At 48.6% G+C, this 22,881-nt stretch overlaps 1 protein-coding gene across 1 annotated transcript in view; it reads right to left on the bottom strand.

Moving 5' to 3' along the window:
* The window catches only part of SMYD2 (SET and MYND domain containing 2), a 52,361-nt gene that overhangs the window by 28,240 nt on the left and 1,240 nt on the right, over positions 1 to 22,881 (bottom strand). The window contains exon 2 of the mRNA XM_036273497.1: positions 2,027 to 2,090. Within this exon, the coding sequence (XP_036129390.1) occupies positions 2,027 to 2,090 (64 nt within the window). The remainder of the gene's footprint in view (positions 1 to 2,026; positions 2,091 to 22,881) is intronic.

The raw sequence follows: 22,881 nt of genomic DNA, 5'->3' as shown, positions 1-22,881 counted from the left end.
AAACAAACCCCACCCTGGCCGGTTTGGCTCAGCAGTTGGAGCATGGGCCTGCGGACCAGAGAGTCCCGGGTTCGGTTCCCACTAGGGACACATACAAAAAAAAAAAAAAGCCCCTTGCCCTGGCCAATTTGGTTCAGCGGTTAGAGTGTCGGCCCACAGACCAATGAGTCACAGGTTCAATTCTGGTCAAGGGCATGCACCTCGGTTGATGTGGTTCTGTTACATTGATGTTGCACCCCTCCCCCCACTCTATCTGATGATAAATGGAAAAGTATCCTCGGGTGAGGAATAAAAAAAAAACCAAGCCCCTAAAATCTAAAGGCTGCCTGAATTATGGTAACATTGTTTTTTATAAGCCCTCACATGTGTACATAGTGTCAATGTATATGGAACATTCACATCTATCACATCACGTAGTCCTTACAATTCATTACAACGGGCACTACTGTCCCTGTTTGCATTTGAAGAAACGGAGGTGGAGGGTGTCCTTGGACTTGCCAAGTTCACTGAGTTAGCAAGTGCAGAGCTGGGATCACGTCCTCCTGCTGGTCTGTGTCTATCACCCGAACTGCACATGATTTGCTCCCTTGCCTATCTAAAGAAACAGACCCTAAGGAGTTACTTTTTCTTGACACGTTTCACTTAAATATAGAAACAGCTAACTTATCAGGTCTGGAATCACATCGTGGAAGTCCCGGGGCTCGCTGACGTCCCCATCGCTGCAATCTAACCGCAGCATCTTCTATGCACAACTGTGGGAGCGAAGTGGGATCTCTCCCCCTCAAAAGAAGGCACCCTCCCTGCAGACTCAGCCACAAGCCATTTATAGTCTCTCTGCCTGCAGGCTGACAGCCTCTGGAAGCGGCCGCGGGAGGCGCAGGAAGGCGGATCGAGCACACGGCCTTGGTGCCAAGGGAGACACTCCCTTGCCAAGGGCACGGCCTGTGCTTCATCCTGGCAGGGCCCGCGGTGGCCGGGGCGCCTCGGTCAGATGACAGAAGGGCTTAGCAGCCTCTCCCATTGCTGAATAATGCGCTGTGTGGACATCCAGAGGCAGCTGCCCAGGGAGAGGAGATGGAAACAAACGAAAGAGTGGGCAATGAGAGGGGGTGGGGGTGGGATGGGGTCAATGACCCCAAGTCACTTCCTGTCGGTTGGCGCCACTGCGTTTAATACCATCAGCATTTCCCAAGGTGTATTTTTTAGGGTTCCATTGAAAAAACAGACTGGGGAGAGTATACAGAGGTCAAAGGTCACAGTCTCCCCAAATTCAGATCGTCAGGACTTGGAACGCTTTTTCTACGGAATACCTATGAACACTGGGGGAATGAGTGTCTAGTAGGAGAGTTTAGAAGGCACCCCTCTTAGTCCCCCGTGACCCTACAGACTTCCTCCAAGCTCCTCCTAAGCATCCTGTTCCCTTGTTACAGGAGCCCGAGACTTCCATCAAACCAGACGCCCGAGGTCTCCACGCGGCAGCCCCCTGACCTGTGGGCTCCGGCTCCCAGTACCAGTCCGCAGCAACCGCTCCTGCGCCAAGGGCCGTGCCAGGGGCTCACCTACTGCAGCTGGAATCAGGCTGCGTTCAAATAGCCCGCAGGTGGTGTGGCCTGCCTGAGGGACTTGTAAAAATAGAGACCCACGAGGGTAAACATTTAGACACTGTGAAGACAGCATTTCCCATTTCTCATCGGTCACCTCTGCACATGCCGCCCACTGCTGGTGGCCGTGGGGGCCACCTGCCGGCCTTGCTAATACACCTGCCTGTGCCCAGCGCGGCTCCCCTCGAGTCTTCCCCACTTCGCCTCCTGCTCCTTTCTCTGGTCCTCTATGTGGCCCCCAAGTGTCGCTGCTCTGACCCTGGGCCGGCACACAGGAGTATCCAGCCACAGCCTGTACCAGGACAAGGCTTCCCAGCGCTGGCTGCAGGGGGTGCTGGGGAAGCCGCGACAAGCAGGAGGAGGGCGCCGGGGTCCCGACCTTCCCAGGGGACAAGGCCCGCCCTGCCAGTTGGCCCAGCACCTACCTGACACCCCACATGGCAGTAAAATGCCTGCTTGCATCTTCCGCATTTGGACAAGCCTTCTTTCCTTAAAGACAGAAAGGGCGCTGTAGTGGCGAAAGGCACAGACACGTGAAGCGGCACATTTTCTCATGCAATCATCAAGCCATCTGGCCGGGAAGGAGAGCCAGATTCCTTACCTTGCCCTCCGCGGGTAAGCGGCAGTTCCCAAAGGAGATTTTGACCAGACTCAGTCCTTGAGGAGGGGTGAGCCAGTCCAGCAACACGCGCGCGGGCATTTACGGACCCTGACCGCGTGAAGGGCACTTTCCGAGGAGGGGACAACAAGCTCTGACTCCTGAGCCGGGCTCGGGACCCTACAGCTGCTCACATCACCTGCACTGTTACTCAGTAGTTCGGGCAACTCAAAGGTCCTGATTTCCTCACCTGCTAAAGAGGGACAGACATAAAACCACTTTGGAGGTTCGACATCGTAACGACAGAGGGCTGGGGCACCCTGAAAATTGCAACGTGAATGACAGCTTTATTATTTAGAGATGCCAGCGAGGCAGGAGATGAAAATGCATATGTCAGTCATTCAAATGTCCGGAAAGTGAAGTTTGAAAATAATGCAACCCAGCAAACAGGGACATGTCCTTGAATAAAATATGACCGGATGTGATCGGTCCATGTACCCACCTCGTTGAGTGCTACTGAGCGATTCTCCTGTCTCTTCCTAATTAGGTCAACGCTCCCTGTGCACAGCCGTATTATTTGCTTCCCAGAAAGGGCAGGAACATTGTAGCTTTCCAACTGCTACGTGTGTTTGTTGCGTTAGATACGCCAAAGCTTTTCAAAAAACTGAAGCTACTGAATTAAAACCGCACGGCAGAACTCTTCAAAGCCTGTTTGGAGGTGGGGAACCACCGCATTGTTTTAATCAGACCACTATCTGTGAAGCAAGCTGTCTGACCCTCACAGCTTTCTGATGGTGGAAATGCCAGCCACACGAGGGGTACTCTGCCGCCAGGGCTGCTGCACTGAGCGGGTCACCTCACTGCCACCTCTGCAGCACCCCGAGGAGCAGGGGTTGTAGAATGTGCGCAGAATCACGCTGCAGAAGCCTCCCCTGCTCCTCGGCAGCCCGTGGCAGTCACCACGCTGCTCCCACAGGACGTGTGCCCAACAGGCTGCTGTTGGAGCAAACAGGCTGCCTCGCTGTTTTCGTGACAGCGCTTGGATTCCAAGGAGCTGTGCAAACGAAGACTGGGTGGGAGGAAAGCACATCTTGCCGCTGAGGCATAAATAAATGTTCCCGGTTTGCACATCTCAGTAGCTCACCAGGGAACCCGCGCACTTAGCCGAGTGTGTGCTCTGGCCTGAAGTGCCCCTGAGGCTGCATCTCAAGGGCTCCAAACTCTGACTTTGCATTTTGAAATGTGAAAGAAATGAGGTGTGCGGTCCCCGCTCTCCTGCATTTTCTAACTAGGGAAAGGGACAGAAGGTGCCCTCAGGAACAGCTGGCAAGTGACAGGCAAGCCAGTGCTCAGGGGTGAAGAGCAAGGATGGGCAAAGCCAGGAAGGGGACTTCCAAACTTCCTCCCAGAAAAAAGTGTGCTTACAAATGGACAATGGGTGGGTACGTGCCACCCCACAAAAATGTCTGAAACTGTCATTTGTTAATGTTTGTTTTTGCAAGGGTGCGATCACAGCATCTCTTTAAGAGTTTGACTGAAGTTATTCACTCTTTCCAACAACCTACCTTCTCCCCACCCCCACAGCCGGACCCCAGAAAACAACGGAAAATTCTATCAAACGCTGAGGCCTCATGAGCCCAAAGCCCATGCACAGACCACTGAAGAGCCTCTCAAACCAGAGTCAAGACCCCCTGATGTAAAAGATTAGGGAATTATCACAAAAATATTTGTATTAGCTCCACACCGTACAAAAAAGCAAGGATCACCTCGGTGTTCCCACACGGGGGCCAGCCGTGACGTTAACATGAAACAAGGCTTGTTTTCAGCCTCGAAGGTAACGACCGGGTGAGTCGGGAGGAGCTCTATGGGATTTCATCACAATCACAAATCTCCCAGGGGCCAGGTTTCTCAGCCCCAGCCGGCACCACCGCGCCAGCCACAAACAAGGAAGGAAAAGCTAACTGAGGTGCTGGCAGTGCGTTACACCGTCTCTCCCTCGGATCCAGTGGTTCCCTGCGTGGTGGTCTGCAGACTGCTGGGGTCCTGAAAACCCTTTCAGGGAGTGGGTGAGGCCAAAACCATTTTCAAAAGAATGCCACTGTCTTGACATCTGCACTGCAGAAGGTGTAAGGTGTGAAGGTGAAACTTCCGGTGTCTTAGCCCAAATCAAATCAGTGGCACCAAACTGTCCCGGTAGTCACCGTATTCTCCACTTCTAGATCCTTGTCGTAAAGGGGAAAAGCCGTTTCACTTAAGGGTGTCCCTGATGAAGCAGTAACAATATGAATGCTACTGAATCCCAGCTCTTCGGTATGGATCTTGGTGCCCTGTGATGACATGGGAAGGATGTGCCTTTGTGCTGCACACGGACATACGATGGCTGAATCCAGGAAACGCTCTCGGAGCTGTCAATGGAACTGGCCACTTTTTTCTTGGAATACCATTTTTACTTTGGAGAAACTGTGGCAACTCAAACTTCAGTAGCTGGCAGATATGTTATTTAATCTTTTTTTAAAAATCCTCACCTGAGGGTATTTTTTCCATTAGAGAGAGTGGAAGGGTCGGCGGAGAGAGAGAAACATCAATGTGAGAGAGACACCTCGATTGGTTGCCTCCCGCACACACCCCAACCCAGGCCAGGGATCGAACCTGCAACCCAGGTACCTGCCCTTGACTGGGAATCGAACCCGTGACCCTTTGGTCTGTGGGCCTACGCTCTAACCACTGAGCCAAACCAGCCAGAGCCAGATATGTTATTTAAATGAATGAAGTGAGCCGATCGCCTTGACAAAAACAATCAGCAGTATTTGTTGCCAATAATAAAAATTGGGCTTTCAAGCAAAAACGATGATTTTGGAAAACATGCATCTGTCATCCTGAGCTTGACAGTGTCTCACCTGATGAGATTAACAGCTGTAATTGTTTTGATATGACTTTATGTCTAATTTAGTGAACCAGTATTTGCTAAATGACCAGTGTATGCTGTTTTTAAAAGTATGCACGGCTAAAAGGGTCAAAGTACAAGACAGACTGGGGGATTTTTTTTTTTTTTTAATCCTCACCCAAGAATATCTTTCCATTTATCTTCATATAGAGTGGGAGGGAAGAAGGTAGGGAGGGAGGGAAGGAGAAAGGAGGAGAAAGAGAGAGAGAGAGAGAGAGACATCAGTGTGAGAGAGAATCAATGTGAGAGAGACAAACCGATTGGTTGCCTCCCGCTCAATTCTGACCAGGGCCAGGGACCAAACCGCAACGGAGGTACATGCCCTTGACTGGAATCAAACCGGAGACTCTTTGGTCTGCGGGCTGACACTCAACCACTGAGCCAAACCGGCCAGGGCAGAGGGGATTTTAATGTAACATAGCACATGGAGTTTACAGACATGGTTTCAGACTGCATTTTACCACTAACCTTCGGGACAATACCACTTACGGAGTTTGGGTGTTGAATCAAAGAATATCCATACTTAACTGATCAGGCTACTAAAATACCACTCCCTTTCCAATTACATATCTAATGAAGGCCAGATTTTCTCCATATACTTGACCCCAAACTACATAACACCCCAGACTGAATGCAGAAGCATGTTTTCCAATCCAGCTGTCTTCTGGAAATCCAGACATGGAAGAGATTTGCAAAACTGTAAAACAATACCGCTATTCTTACTAATTCTTTTGTTTTGGAAAATAGTTCTCATTAAAAAAAAAAAAGTTAACAGTAATGGTTGTTGTCTAAATGAATAGATATAATTTTCCCAGTTTTAATTTCAAATATGGTAAGCATTGGTGAATATAACCCATTTGAACAAAGGCTCTTTGGTGTCCTCAATTGAGGGGTCCAGGACCAAAAAGTCTGGAAATGGCTGATCTGTGTCAATAATCCCATCAGCTCTATGAAGAAGATTCCTATACTCCAAACGAAGACAGTGAGGACCCCAGGGTGAAGGCCCCAACCCAACGTGGTCATGCACAACTAGGTGGCACAATCAGAATTCACACATCAAGTTGCACATCTTGTCTCCGTCATGAACGAATACCCGTCCTTGAGTTCTGTGCCAGTTACCCAGGAGCATCTACTACATGAAGCAAACACAATCTGTGTCTGGATCAGTTAACAGCAGTTACAAAGTGCAAGTAAAGGCATTCTTTACTCTGGTCTGCACTCTGTCCCAGCTCCAGTGGTACCCCGGCAACGTTACTTCAAAGATGGAGGGAAGGATCCAGGATCATTTTTCAAAAGGAGATTTGGGAAGGGAACACTTCCACAAAGAGGGTCCCCAACGGTGACATGGGAATTGATTTCACTTGACATGGGTTGGAATAAAATAAGGACTGATTTTGTATTTAGTCTGTGCAAAGAAGGTCCCTCCCTGTCATTCAGTGTGACAGGTCTAGGTGTTCTGTGCACTGTCCCTGGGCGAGTCCACACTGGACCATGCCCTCTGTGAACCGGGTGATTGAACACTGTAGCTGTCAGGCCGACTTCACTGCATGTCTGCTCACGGAGTCAACTACCTGGTTTTATGTGAATGTTCGTAACACAGATCCTCCTGAGTACAGAAGGGGAAGAAGTAACCAGTTCCTGATAGTGAAAAGCAAAAGAATCTACTTTGATCTACTTTGGTATGAGTGATTCTAGATGAAGTGGGGTGGGCTTGGGGAGCGAGCGCTGTTGAAATGATCCCAATGCGTGCTTCGGTCTTTTCCATAACTAGGGAGAGATGTAAACTTTTCGGAAGTCTGGTGGTTGAAATTCCAGCTCCAACGTGCTGAGCTGGTTACCTGCACTGTGTGTGCTGGGGAGAGAAAGGAGAGCGACTGTGTGTAACTGCTGCCGACGGAGGAGCTCAGCCAGAGAGAAACTTTATAAGGGATATCCATTTTCACTGGAGGAGTATACAAGGCATTTGGAATAAACTCTGTTCCTGCAGAAGACACAGCTGTAAATCTTTCATTTGCCACGTAACCCGACCAGAATTGTCCAGGAGGTTTGGGGAAAGACTGCAAAGCAAAGAAAACAATATTCCCCTCAAAGACAGACTCATAAAGGTCACTTGGAGGAATGAACTGAAATATGCAATCACTCAAAAGGAATGGAACTCCCAGAAAGTGAGGGGTGCCTCTCTAATAACCTCCCAGTGTCTCAACCTTGGTGGCATTTGCCCTCCTGGGCCTGGGGCAGGGCCCAGCAGTTCTCATTTGACTGGTCTGTGCTGGGATCTCTAGAAAGCTCCCCAGGAGATGCAAGCCCATGGTCCATCCATCGGGCTTGAGCATCTTTTTGAGGGCAGAAGCACTGAAGCAGCCTTCTCTGCAATGCCGATGTTTTACAACGCAACCTGTCTTAACAATGAATGACATACGCTGGGTGTAGTGTCAGGTTGTTCAGTTCCCTTGATGATGAATGTTTGGGTAAGAATAGAGTGGTGGACACCGTATTTTCTAAGTATGGCGAGAAAGTATTCTAGAAGCCAGGAGTGAGTTTTTAAGAAGACAGCCTCAGCTTTCTGTCCACCTCCTCCTGATTCCCACGTCGCAACTGAGGATGAAGAATATGGTGAGTTGCTTTTCTCACCGCTCTATTGAAAATCCTTTTTTCTTTCTGGTGCCTGAGGGAATATGTGCTCTTGATAAAATTACTAATCCTTTCTGACCCTGTTTCCTCCGCTATGAAGACAGTTTCTGCCTCACAGGTTTGTTATGAAAACTGAGAAAATACCAGCTGACATGTACTAGGACCATACTTTCAATTCACCTTCCCTCTTCTTTTAAGTGATGTCAGCTACTGAAATAGCTTCAGTCCGATCTCACCCAGGCTCACATTCAGCGGATTTGTTTGTAAAGCCTTTGTTTTATGGGCAAATCTTTACCCTGCTGCAAATGGGAGGGCTCTCTGAACGTAGGAAATGCTTCCATCCACAAAGGCAGGGCAGGGATGCCATACAGGAAAACGCAAGTATCTGATTATTAGGAACGAGAACGTAACTTAGAAGACACGCTCCTGACATTTTTTTTTTTCTGGAGGAGACACACGCAGTGATTAATTTTCTGCTTTTCAAATGCGGACGCCACGAAGATCAACAAGTTAGAGATGTAATTAACAACTCCTGCTAGTTAATGTGCTGCCCCGGGTGCTGTTGGTCTAGATGAAAGGGATTTGATCCTGTAAGCTCCCTACTTTCTGCTCCTGAAATGAATGCGTGGTGGGTTTCACCATGAAAGAAAATGATCCTGGCATGGAAGGGGTTTGCAATAACAATTACTTTTAACTAATGGGGACAGAAGAAGGGACAAGGGTGCTCTGTGGAACAGAGACGGCCCCGGCCACACGAAAGACAGAAAAGGAAAAAAGCCCAGTGGCGCAATATAACTTCGCTGTGGGTTGAAATAAGACAATCAGAAGCAAAGTTAGCCTCCCACCCGGAGAGAGTGGTTACACCAGCAAATTGTTATTTGAGAGAAATAAAAATTGGAGGAATTGTGGCGGAACCCTATTATAACCCTAGTCAGGGGACAAGGATAATACAAGGCTCTGGGTTTTGTGTAACAGTAAAAGATGCTCCCTATCACTTTAATCCACAGTGTAGCCAGCAGTGAGCCGGGGCCCACGGGCAGGGGGCAGCTTCTTCCCAGAGCCCCGCTGAACCCTCCCCTTCACATGGGGCTTTGTTCTGAGGCTTGTTAGAAGTTAGAGCCCCGGGCCTCTAGGGGAGGCAGGAAATATTTAGGGCAGTAAGGGAGCAACTAATAGGTTTCCCCAACTATAGGAACAGGAGCCAGATTTACAAGCAGAAAGCTGGCCTTGGTGGTCAGAGCGATGAATGGTGGCCATGCTGTAAAACGATGACACTGTGGGAAATGGGGAGATGGGGGTCAAAGGGTACACATTTTCCGTTATGAATGCTGAGGATTTAATGTACAGCATGGTGACTATGGTTAATGATAAAGTACTGTGTACTCGAAAGGTGCTGAAGGTAGATTTTAAGCATTCTCACCGTACACACAAAAATGTTGACTCTGTGCGGTGATGTGTTAAGCATCTTGATCTTAGTCATCATTCTACCATGAACACTGTCATCCACTCTGAACAGGAACAATGGCATTTGTCAATTATTTCTTAATCAAACCAAACAAATATTATAAATATAATTCTACTGTTTGAGTCAAGCTCAGAAATGGAAAAAAAAAAAATGACACTGATTTAGGGTTTGTTTGAATGCAGGCTCTGGTCATCATGGACTTTACCTTTGCCTTAGGAAGAAAATTCACGAAGTTCACAGAGAGGGGGGAAGAATGTGCAGCCTACAGCAAACACCCAGTTACTCTTTCCAGCCACTGGACGGCACCTCCATGCAGCCTCATCCTGGACACCAGGGTGGGGACCGTCCGGCCCACGGGTGCACAAGGCCCGTGACATCAACCCCAGCTAACATCACACACCTCACCAAATTAGCCTGACCAAATAAAGCAGGCTAATGTTTAAGCTGATAATTTTGTATGGCCCACGAATGATGTTATAAATATCCAAACGGCCCTTGGCAGAAAAAAGGTGTGGTCCCCCACCCCCACCCCCCGCAGACCCTGGAAAACCCAAACAGCTGGGGCCTGCCCGAAGATCGGACGTGTGCACTTTAAAATCGAGCGTTTGCCTCTGGAAACACTTTCTTCCTTAGCTTCTGCGGGAGAGCAGAATGACCCTTCCTTGATCGGGAGTCAAAAGGAGAGAGACCAAGGCCTCTCTCTTTAACTCGGTTCTCTCAGAGAGGAACCTATGATGGTGACATGCACTCCTGTGGCGGCAGAGGCTGTCGCTGGAACTTGGTAACGGTACCGGTACTGGACCCTCTGCGGCCACCACTGCCCTCACTTCCCCACACCCAGGTGACGGAATGTCAAGGGAAAGGACAAAACCAAAGTCCATGAATTTAACTCTTTAAAAACTTTAAATGCTCCTAACAATATTCCTCACTTCAACACTCTGGCCACAGGGTAGGAAAAAACATGTAAAAATACCTCCATAACCTAATGCTAAGTGTGAGTTCTAGACTATGGTCAGGCCCTCTGCAGCCAAACCTGAGTATTAACTCCTTGCCCAAGAAACAGGCTATTTGTCCTGAATCTTACTTATAAGAAAATGCATTTATTTATTTATTTATATCCTCACCCGAGGACATTTTTCCATTTTTGTTCAGACAGTGGGAGGGGGCGAGAGAAACATCAACGTGAAAGGGACACATCGAGTGGCTGCCTCCTGCACAACCCAACTGGGGCCGGGGACAAACTGCAACCGAGGTACGTGCCCTTATCGGGAACCGAACCCGGGTCTCTCTGGACCACGGGCTCAAGCTCTAACCGCTGAACCAAACTGGCCAGGGCAAAAATGCACCTTTTTAATTGCTTGCAGAAAAATTTTAAGGGGTGTCATCCTCTCATCCTTTTGGTTTTATTTTCCTATAGACAAATAATACAAAACTGAATTGCCAATTTGTTTAGGTGAATTAGCCTAATTGTGGATTTTACCTTGAGAACTCAGACTTACCAGGTATTGTTTAAATAGATGTATCAGACATTTTTCCTTCTTTCCCTTTCTTATTAGACTCTGTTTTAATGGGTTTCCAAATCTGTGACAGATTTTCAGTCAAGTTGTTTCCATGAAAAAGTGCTAATTTTAAAAAACTAGTAACTTAAAAATCGACACACAACACACACGTGGTCCACACAGCATTCTCCTTTCCCTCTGAAGGTTTTACGATGCATTGTAATCATTAACCAGTCTTTTACCATTAAACTTACATGGCCAATTAGGACATACTGTTCGGAGACCGTCCTCCCACCACTGATTAAGACGGGGCGGTGCAGGTATTGGGGACAATATTCATTTAGCCTCCGAGCTCTCCGGCCAGACGTGGTGACGGCCAGCTCCAGCTGCCTTCTTGTCCACTGCTTGATGACACCCACAGCAGCTACCTCATGTCGTGAAGAGCACAGTGGCCCCTGGAGAAGAGTCAGAGCAGCTCCACACACGGGCTGGCCAGGAACCACACCGACCGACGATGGCCGCATCACCATTTCAGAAACCGGGCGGTCGGCCAGCTCTTTCCTGGAGGACGGGCCTCTTCTCCTTCAGCTCAGCACCTTTTCAAGCAGCGTGAGCTGTGTGACAGTCCGGCACAGGTGCGTACCCAGCACTGACTGGCCTGGATGGTCCAGGATAGTCACCTGAGCTGTGAAGCCAGCTGCTTCCATTGGTGGGGCATTTTCGCTGTCACCAGACACGCTGCCACGACGACCATCTTTGACAGTCACGTTCTTGACACTGAAGCCCACGCTCTGCTCAGGAAGAGCTTCACTCCAGGCTTCGTGGTGCGTTTCACCCGATTTTACTTTGGTTGTAACGTCGACTGGAGCAAAGTAACCACCATGCTGGGTCTGAGAACGCCAGTCCCTCTCGGCCCACAGGGACAGCACCCATACCACCAGCTTGGTAGACACCCTGGGTGGGCGGACTCAGGGGCGGGTCAGCTGGACCAGCTGGAGGCGGGATGCGACCCTGAGCTTCCAGCATGTGGCCCGCAGGCACTGCCCCCGTCACGCGTGACCTTCCTCAGGCGTGTTTGCACTTGGCCCCAGCATGCTGCTGCCCCTCCACCCAGCAAGGAGGACAAACGCTACTGTGTCAGGGCGGCAGCCAATTTTCTCAATGTCTGTGCTGACTTCTTTTTTCTTGGTTAATCCTCACTGAGGATCTTCTTCATTGACTTACAGATAGACTAGAAGGTGGGGGGGGGGGGGCCACATCGACTGGTTGCCTCCCGTACAACTCCAGCCAGGGCCAGGGCTCGAACCTGCAACCCAGGTTCGTGCCCTTAACCAGGAATCAAACCAGAGACCTTCACTCCTCTAATGGCGGAGCCAAACGGGTCAGGGCCAGATGCTGACTGCTTTAACAACGTCCTCTAGCTCTTCAGGCTGTACGGTGGCTCGGCGGAACCCATTCTGCTAACCGCCCATCAGCTGTTTCACGCCCAGTGTGCCAGCCAGAAGGGCACGCTCACGGGTCTGCCCGTCCTGGAGACACCTGCTCCAGATTCACCGACACCGGCACACAATCAGGACAGCACACTCAAACGCAGACGTGCCTGTAATCGTGTTTCTGCTGAAGTCTCTGTCCTGGGCACACATGATGGTCACATAATGCTTGCCGGTCTCAGATTTCCACAGAGATGCCAATGGTGATGCCACCTCACATTCAGCTTCGTGCATCCCAGCCCCAGGCACCTTCGGGGAGCCCTGCCCCGCCCAGCAGCCTCCTTCTCAAAATGTTCGGTGGTTCTTTCGTCCGCCCCGCGTTTGTACATCGCATGGCCCACGCGGGTAGACTTGCCGGAATCCACGTGTTCAATGACGACCGTGTGGATATGAGTCTTTTCCTTCCCACTTTGGCTTTGGTTTTTGGGTGGTTTTCACCACACCTGTGTTCTGGCGGCAAACCCGTTGCGAAAAAACAGACATTTCTCTTTCAATCCATATTGATTTCATTTGTATCTCTGAATAAAGAACACTTTTTATACTATAAAATCTGTACACAAGGCAGGGAAGAAGTATGGTAACCTACCTTAGCCAAGTCATTTCTATTCAAAAAGTATTATTTTCTATGTGTAAAGTACAGTTTCAGGCTCTGGAGGAAGGATGCTTTTATTTTATTTATTTACTTAATCCGCACCCAAGAATATTTTTTCAAATATCTTCAGATAGAGTGAGGGGGAGACAGAGACAGAAACATCGACATGAGAGAGACACATCTATTGGCTGCCTCCTGCACGACCCCGACCAGGGCCGGGTACGAACTGAAACTGAGGTACATGCTCTTGACCAGAATCAAACCCACGACTCTTTGGTCTGTGGCCAACGCTTTAATGGCTGAGCCAAACCGGCCAGGACAGGAACGATACTTTGATAAAAATTGAGCTTTTGAGGAAGTAAGCTCGACCTTCTTGACAGTGATTAATATAAACATCAGGCAAGACGACAGCTTCCAGGTGACACTGAACTGAGGGGCAGGCAGCTACTCCCAGGACTCAGCTCCGTGAAGACACAGAAGTGAAGGTGTTTACAGAGACTGCTGTCTTGATCATCTCTGAATCCCCAGGGTTAGAGCACAGTGCCTGAGACAGGGGTGCTCAATAAATATAAATAGACTAGTAAGCAATTGTAAAAATATACACACAGCCCTGGCCAGTTTGGCTCAGCGGTTAGAGTGTTGGCCCCTGGACCCAAGAGTAGCAGTTTGGATTCCGGTCAAGGGCACTGACCTATTGCGGTTAAGTCCCTGGCCCTGGTCTGGGTTGTATGGGAAACAACCAGTCGATGTGTCTCTCTCACATGGATGTTTCTCTCCCTCCCTCCCAGTCTATCTGAAAATAAGTGAAAAAAAGTATCCTCGGGTGAGGATTAAAAATAATAATAAAAAATAGTCAAGCCAGTGTGGCTCAGTGGTTGAACATCAACCCATGCAATAAGAGGTCACCAGTTCAATTCCTGGTCAGGGGACATGCCCAGGTTGTGGGCCAAATCCCCAGTGGGGGGCATGCAGGAGGCGGCCAACTGATGTTCTCTCTCATTGATGTTTCTCTCTCTCTGAAACCAATAAAGAAAAGAATAATAAAATATATATATATGAAGCAGTAGTTAAATAAAATGAAGCCATGTGGGCTGGAATATTTACGAGGAAACGTCATAACAAACAAGTTGAGTTGAGCTGGACCTCTGCGGAGGATGGGCAGTTGAGGGTATAGGCCTGACCTGAGACGGGCTGAGGGTAAGTAAGGGAACAGAGCCCAGAAACGCCTTCTAGGTTACAAATGGACAAAGGAGCAATGAAGAGTGAGGCAGCAACTTTGTGGGATGCCGGGAAGACCACCCAGAAGCAGGGAGAGACAATGCTGGATAGGATGGGGAGGGTCCCTAATGTGAGGGCTTGAGCAGCCAAGGTTCTGTCCTAAAGAAAACAGAACCAGTGAAGGGTTCTGCACGTGTTCACAAGGGCTCATTTCCTAGAACGAACAGAGTTGTGTATTTACTAGTGGCAATTTGGCCAGGCTCACCACCCACCTAAATACACGGTGACGCCTGTCCAAAGAGCCACTAGTAAAATAAGTTACGGAAACGAGACCCTTCATTTCATCAATATTTCCTGAGGGAAGAGAGTGTCAGGCTGTGGGCTAAGTGCCGGGGCTACAGAGCTAAGACCGGTTCCGGCTGTCGAAGAGCTTGTGTGACGAGGAAAGGAGGTGCCATGGGGGCCACGGCGAAGGCAGCTGATCCAGCTGCAGAAATCGGGACAGACTTCCCAGAACCTGAGAGCCATCCAGGCAAAGAGGGACATGGGAGAATCGGCAAGACCCGTGCATGTGCACGTGCGTAAGTGTGTGTGCACGTGTGCGTGCGTGCATGCGCGTGTGCATGTGTGTGAGTGCACGCGCGTGCGCGCCAGCTGGTACTGCCGGAGGGAAACTAACACTGCAGAGCAGGTGGGCTCACACATCACCGGCATGCCCAGTCCTGGAAGCTCAGCTGGGAAGCCCCGCCCCACGGCACAGTTCATCCAGGGCCACGCTCGGGAGAGTCACAGAAAGAGAGGTGGAGGTGGACTTCTTCCCCCGTCCCTCTACCTAGAAAATATTTAGTAGCCAGGTGTCTTCGAAGGCCCAAACACGTGCCCCAATCAGTGAACTACTGAGTGAGATAAGGAGATGGTTTCTAAATCCCTACAACTTGTGAGCCTGCAAGTTTTAAGGTGAAAAACAAAAAAGAAACCAAAGGTTTTTAAAAGCGACATTTAGAAGCATTTTCTCAGGTGTATGAATAAATTAAATTTCCTTAACTTCCAAAACATGTTTACCCAGAGCTGTGGGTCTTTCAAACTCAATGTGGGATGTTACCATTTCCTGAGACCTAAACACGATCTGACCCAAGTTCTCCCTTAGTTTGCGAAAGTCGTAGAGTAGAGTGTGCGGGGCACCCTGGCTGTCTGAAGTTTCTGTATGACATGCACGCATTTCCAGTTTTTAACGAAACAAAAGAAAATACTCAACCCCAAACCTTAGTGCCTTCAACACAACATCTGCTGAAACCATACAAAGTTCAAGGCACTGTGGGTAAAATAAGAGTGGAGAAAACCTACCAGGACATTAGCTCTGTAGTGCTCCAGATTATTGCCCCTTTTCTTCCCAGTTGTTGCCCAGAGATTTAGAAACCAGCAAGTGCTCCGCAAAGGTAAATACCGGTTGCACCGTTAAGAAAAATAGAATCCCTTCTCTCAGGGAGTTGACCACCTGCTCATAAGTAACTGTCTTACTGTCGAGGTTTGGGGAACACCTGAGGCTATCGCTGTGAACAGGATCGTCGCTCTGTTACCGAACCAAAGTTCCTGTGTCCGATGTTTCAAATGGCCGAAAACTCAAAACGTCAGGCTCTGGAGCGAGGAAAGGTTTACTGATCGGGAAGGTGCCGACCGAGAAGCTAAGAAATACAATGGAGCCTCAGATCCCTCTTGCTCACTGGACTCGGTTTAGGGTTTCTAAGGGGCTGTGGGGGCAGTGCTGGCCGGCATGTTTTACCTGGTGGGCCTTGGAACTTGGCTACTTATGGTAAAGGGGCGTCAAGACTGGACGTTCCTGGACGGGGGCCCTTGGCTTCTGAAAGGGGCCTGGTGTTCAAGTTCCAGTCCTGTCCCCGTCCTTTGGTTCCAGGTGCAGCTGGAGGTCCCAGTTCCCTCCTCTGCACACGCTTCCACCGCATAACTTAGCGGTTTTGACCTGTTGTCTCTGAAAAGCAACTGTATCCCGTCCAACAGGTAAGGACTATTTGAGCTGGTTCTGCGCTGAGAACTCTACTACACGTTTGTGACTGGCGGAGAAGGGATTTGCAGGGGGTACACCGACACATGCTTCCTGCACAAACATCACCACGGAGAGGGAAATCAGCAGAATGTGAGCCCAGGACCCGCGTCCCTGGAGTCCTCCCGGTGCTCGGACTGAAGTGTGAACGTCCGAGGTCTTTCCACTTTGTCACAGATTGCGACATAACTCCTCTCACGCGCCAGGTCATCAGATCCTTGAGATTTTTTTGTTTGGCTCAGGAGAAAAACTGCATCTCGTGGGTCAGCCAGATTTTTCTCACCACCTCCCTCCCCCAGGATATGCCGATGTCATCAGGCCATGGTGTGAAATTCCCTTCTCGGTGAGCAGTCCTCATTTCTTCTCTCCTCGGGGGCATGGCGAACCCCGAGCCCGGCGCGCCTGTACATCACAGTGCACGCGTGGGTACACGCCCGCGTCTCGGCTACCAGGGCAAGCGTTCGCTGTGGTTTCTAGGGGCCGCACATTTGCCACAGATACGCATTTAGGAATTCTCAGACCCACTCCTTCCCGCGCACGCGCACCTAATCCATGGTAATAACATGCACACAGTATTTCCACTTAAGCATCGAAACCTTCTGCGAGAGCCAGCAGAGTTTCAGTGAATAAATTGGCACAAGGAGGCCCACAGCATTTCTCCATTTCTGACTGAAGGAGAATCTGAGAGACGCAGCTGGATTCTCTGCCAATGTGTGAACTAGAAAGATAGGTTGTTTCCTGAGCCCTCAAGACTTTGGGTATTATTTTCCTGCTGAATCGCACATTTCTGTCCTTCAGAGAAGTCTTGAAGGGATCCGGTTTCCTTCTGTTCTATTGTGGCGGTGTGACCGCCTTTGCAATTGAAAAGGAGGCCGCTGGGGGTGGCAGGGCCGGAGTCAGCAGAAGTTATCCACAGAGGGGTGTGCAGCGTCGTGACTGGTTAGAGCGCCGCGCTAATGAGGCCAAGGTCTCGGGTTCAACCCCTGAAAAGGCTGTTACTGCAGTCAATTCCCTGCTGGAGGACTGTACCCCGAAACTACCACAGATCTGCTAGAAATCCGAAGACGAGAGGGCTGGGAATGTGGGTGGGGAAGGTGATGGTGATGTGCAGAGACTGATAACGCAGGTCCTTTGAGAGCAGACTGGTCCCAGAACGTGCCTGTCCCAGGCCAGGGGCCAGGGCAGGGTGGCTCCCTCGTAGGCACTGCTGCAGAAGGCCTCAGGGCCACCGGCTGACCGGAGGAGGGCTCGAGGTCCGAATCTGGTCAAGTACAACCAGGGCGCCTGGTTCCAGGTCGGCCTAGCTCCCCGGTGATGATCAGGCTACAGACACACACTCAGGGACATGCAGGCAAACCCAGACAGGGACTCTGTGAGAGGAGCAGGGAGTGGCAGGAAGGAATCAACAACAGGGGGGATTCTCTTAAGTCAAACTGGCCTTGCACAGACCAGAGCAAAGCATGCCTTGAACTGAGAAGCATGAATACCACACCCACTCTATACCTGAGGACCACCAAAAAGGGTGTGTGTGTGTGTGTGTGTTTGTGTGTGTGGTATGTGTTGTGGGGGTGACTTTAGTAATTAATGACATCAGGAATATAAAGGATATTTATCATTACTGATTGCCTCCTTGGGAAGCAGAAATAAAGTGGCATAAATTTGTGATTATTTCACATTTTCTTTATATCAAGGAAAAGAAAGGGGATATTAACCCAAGGCAAAAGAGGCAAGCCTAAAACACCAAAATAAATGGAAACCTCCTTCGCAATTTTCTATTTCAAGTTCTAAAGCAGACACCTTTGCTGTCCCAGGCTCTCCCCAATTCTGAGTTCTCCTGAAGACCAGTGGCTGCCAAATGATAGTGCTGAGCCTTGGATCTTCCCAAAGAAATTTAAGACATTTCTTAGCATTTTTAAAAGAACCTTCTGACAGACAGTGTGCAATCTGCTTATCCTACAGGAACGCCATCCAGGCCTCCCAGGATAGCTGCATCACAAATTCTATTTCCAAGCCTCGCCGATTTAACTCTGCATAGAGCAAGGTTCTGGAGAATGGATGTTTAAGAAAAAGAAAAGGGCCCTGGCCAGTTTGGCTCAGCGGTTACAGCGTCAGCCTGCGGTCCAGAGAGGCCCGGGTTCGGTTCCCGCTAAGGGCATGTGCCTTGGTTGCAGTTTGTCCCCGGCCCTGGTTGGTCGTGCGGGAGGCAGCCACTCGATGTGTCCCTTTCACGTCGATGTTTCCCTCTCTCTCTGTTCCTCTCTCTCCCTCCCACTCTACCTGAACAAAAAATGGAAAAATGTCCTCGAGTGAGGGGGAAAAAAAAAAGAAAAGAAAAAGAAAAGGGATTATACTGTGATGCAGCCCTACCAGAGGGCATGGACACCAACTCCAATGTAGGTCTGAAGACTAAGACGACAAACCTTCTTAGTTCTAGCATAATATTTAAAAATATCACAAACCCACAGAAGGACTAAAGCCTAGTACTCTTTCTACATTGTATCAAGTAATACTTGATATATACAAAAGACACATAATTTACTCTTATGCAAATTGCAAAGCATTGTAATAAACATCTCTGAACCCACAATAGCATAAGATACAAGTTCAAGGCAGCTGAATCAACTTACTTGTTAAACTTGTAAAAACAATGCATTCGTTTGTTGAATTACCTCCTGGGGGAGGGGGAAGCAAAAGAAAAGAGGTGATAAAAATTGCATTCACTCAAGGAGAAACCAGAGACGAATTAAGTCCTGGTGTGAACAACACAGTCGGTTGCAGCCAAAGGGGGCAGACGAAGGAAGCCCACACTCAGAATGGAAGACAGGGCTCGGGCCGTGGCAAGCGCGGAGCCTGGCCCTTAGAAGGCATTCAATAAACGTGACCAAAAAAAAAAAAAGTGCAATTCAAGGAAACAACTTAACCTCACACTCGGTTTCCTCCTACATGAAACGAGCCAAGGCCCTCTCTACACCAGCCATCCTTGGGAGGATCAAACTAAGGATGTGCCTGCAAATGCTTTATGAGCTGAAAGAGCAGCGGGATCGAAGGGAATATACCACTTTCTGCGAATCTTCAGACTTTTTCTCATCGAGAGGATTTTGTGCAATTGCTTTTGGGAGGGAAAGGTGTCAGATGGTGGTTTTAACACACCAGGGTTTGAATTTCACTTCAGGACGTCCTGCTGTTGTTCTGTCTCTTTCATCGCAAATTGTTTCCAAACGGGCAGCTTGGTCACCGAGCCCCTGTGAGCTGTAACGGGAACGATGCTCCCCGCACATGAAAACGAGCCACGTTCCAGCGCCTGGCACGTCTGAAGTCTCAGAGGCGAGAACAGAGAGGAGCCTTGGCATCCTTGCCGCGTGGAGAATTTTGTTTCCTCCATTCCTCTTTTCAAATATTTGTTTAATGTCACAGTAAAAGAGTGTCACAGTATCTAAGCACTCTGGAGCTAAATAAGACTCTTTTTTAAAAAAAGGAAAGCTTCACCCCTGGCCTGTGTGGCTCAGTTAATTGGTTGAGTGTCCTGTGCACCGAAAGGTTGCTGATTCGATTCCCGGTCAGGGCACATACCCAGGTTGTGGGTTCAATCCCCGATTGATGTTCATCCCTCTTTCTCTTCCTCTCCCTCTAAAAAAATCAATTAAAAAAAAAAAAGCTTTACCTGCATAGGCTTGTTGCATCATTTCCATTAGGTTTTGAAAAATACTGACATGGACCCCAGATGCCCATGATTATTCTGGGGCCCCCAAGGGGGAGAGCTCCTGCTTTTAGCTCTGGGTCAACATGGCATCTGCATGATGACTCACTGGTCAACAATGTTCATTATTTCCTTCCCAGTATCGTCCACCCCAACCCACCAACATAAAAAACTCTCTGAAATTACAATATTCTACCGCACTAGTTAACATTTAGCCAGCAGAGCTCATCAAACAAGAACAAGCCAGACACCAGGCCAGTTTTGACAACTTACTCTGTGTTAGGGCTGTGCTGAGCCCTGACTTCCACCATCTCAGGACCAGCGCAGCAGGTGGGTATTAATGTGCACATTTTATAGATAAAGGAACCTGGGAGTTCAGAGGGGTTCAATAATTCACCTAAAGGCAAACCACCGGGAAAGGATGAAGCCAGAATTCAAACCAGAGTCCTTCCTTTGCAGTCTCTAAATAAAAGAAAAACCTGAAATATCAAAATGTTGAAAGTGATGATGCAGTATCTTCTCTGACATACACATGGCTGAATTTTGTATTTTTTAATGTAACTGTTTAGAGGAAATCTGTTGTCTGTATTTTTTAATCTTACTACCCACATTAAAAAAACAACAACAACAACAAAAAACATGTAAAAAGAAGGGGGAATCCTCACCCAGGGTCAGTGTCTAGTTTTTCACTCAGAAAGGAAGACGATTTGAGAACATGCGAAGCCATTTATCCCCTTTGAGACTCTAATTATCAGAAAATGTTCTGGGAATAAGTAGAATCATAGCAGCCCTGTGCATATCACCTCTTCTGATGGGCAGAGGAACTAAGATTATTCCAACTGTTTGGTAAAACAATGAGAAAGAGGAGATGGATACTGCTACCAAATAAATCTGGGGGATCGTACTTCTTTATAACTGCAGAAATAAGACATCTCCATCAGAGTGTTTTGCTCATACAAATGTTTTAAGTCTTAAAAGCAGCACTCTGAGTGAGCCAGACAACATAAATTCCTTGAAACCGGGTTCCAACGGCTCTATTCCAAGGAGGCCAAGTGGGTCTACCTACTTTCCCTCCTACTCTGAACAAACTAAGGAAAAAAAGACAATAGTCTTGCTTAGATGGCCCATGAGCCAAGAGAATAAAACATCAAGAGGGAGGGGGATGTCTGCCCACCTGAGGACCTGCACACAGAAAGAATATTCAGATGGAACACTCTGTTACAGCAGATCTGTCCCTTTCTCAAACAATGTCAAGTGGTAAAATGTGTCACATACAAAGTTCGAAACATACTGTAAAAAAACCTGCCACAAGAGGTTGGCTGATGGCCAGAAACATGTGTGCGCACGCACGTGAGTGTGTGTGTGTACATAAAATGTATCTGGAGGTATGATAAGGACAGCTCCCAATTAGACGACATTTATATTTTTAGAAGCAGCCTTCAAGCAGCTGAGGCAAGATGCACATCTTCCCAAGTGTCACCTACCAAAACTGAGAAAATGTGACACAAACTTAAAACTCCCAGAAATGAACCTTGGAATTGTCCTGACAGTAACAATTCCATCCCATGGTGACCAGAAAAACTCCCTGGTCCTTTCCCCCCCAAACTTAATAGAACACAATTACTCCTAAAGAAATCACTTATTTTCCTTCAAAATAAGTTAAAATTTCATGCAATGCATACGACCGGGGAGATCTCTAGTGGCTCATTTATCTAAGCAATATTGTTTATGTTAAACTTCTGGCATGAGAAAGGATAAGTAGTTTTCTGGGGTGGGGGTAGCGGGGAGAGTAGATTTTGTTCTATATGCTTCAATATTTGAGAATTCTGCTCCCACTCCCTGGAGGCACCATGGAGACACACACGTGTTCCTCTAGGGCAGCTGGGCAGACTGATTTGGCCTCAATCATGTACAAAAAGTTGACAGAGGAAATGGTGCTAAATCTATGAGAATGATCCAACTAATTCTGAACTAATCAGATTTAACACAACTCATAGAATGGAGCACGGAGATATTTCTAATGTCATCAGTGTCGCAGTATCATGATTTTGTGTGTGTTACTTTAGCTGACTTCAAATGAGAAGAAGTGAACTGTGGGTGTTGACAGTTCACCTAAGCCAACAAAGAAAGGTGGAGGAGGTGCCAAAGAATCAGCCTAACGCATGTGACAGCCCTGGTTTGGGGGGGGGTCTAAGGCAGCAATTAGTGACACTGAGAAGTTTCATTCAGAAAAGGGGGGTGGGGGAAGCAAACTCTGTCACTTACGCAAAGTTGCATCTGACTGTACACTCATGTTCTAAGGTCGGGGGCTGTGGAGTAGATACAGTGAGGGCACTCACAGCTAAAGAAAAGCATCTTTCAGCTCTGCTTCTCCCTTCTGAACCCAGAGGGATTTGATCTTTAATTCATTCGCGGCGAGGCCTGGCAACTACCAGCTCACTACCTACTACGTGCCTGGCACTGCAGTCTTCTCTACATGCTGGACCACCAGGATCCCTGATGAAGGGAGGGAGGCACCTTCTGTGGTGGGTGACTGCACTGCTCCCGCCACTCCAGACACCCACACTGCTTCAGACTCTGAGCCACAGTAAGGCTCAGAAGATCAAGGGGACCAGTCGCAGCAGCCTTTTTAACTTTGGGAAAACCCAATGCTCACTTCACTCAAACGTCGCAAAGTGGTGCCATGACCCTTTAGCTCTTGGCTCACCAATTCAAAGAGCCACATCACATACAGCCCTTAAGCTGCCCACGGCATGATTCTGTGTCTAGTTCCTTTCCAGGTTCCCACGAGCAGAAGACAGCTCTGGTGGGGAGTCTGGGTAAGATTACTACAGTATTTAGCTCTTGTCCCTTCTCTTCCTATGTCTTAATGTGTAATAGGGTGCACAGGTCTCAGACATTGAGTACTTCAGTGTATGCTGGACTTGAGACCTGTACTCAAAAGGTACCTGTGGGAACTCAGGTGTGCTTCATCTAGCCCAAGATCCTCCATTTCAGAGATGAGGAAACTGAGATTCTAAGAAAGTACAGCAGGGCCCATTTCTCAGAGAGCAGCAGAAGGCCAGGTAGACTGAACTCCAAGGGCAC

This window comes from Molossus molossus, unplaced genomic scaffold (genome assembly GCF_014108415.1).
Source record: "Molossus molossus isolate mMolMol1 unplaced genomic scaffold, mMolMol1.p scaffold_m16_p_20, whole genome shotgun sequence".
NCBI classification, from domain to species: Eukaryota; Metazoa; Chordata; class Mammalia; order Chiroptera; family Molossidae; genus Molossus; species Molossus molossus.
Note: the sequence above shows the minus strand (reverse complement) of the source record. Positions and strands in the feature narration are given on the sequence as shown.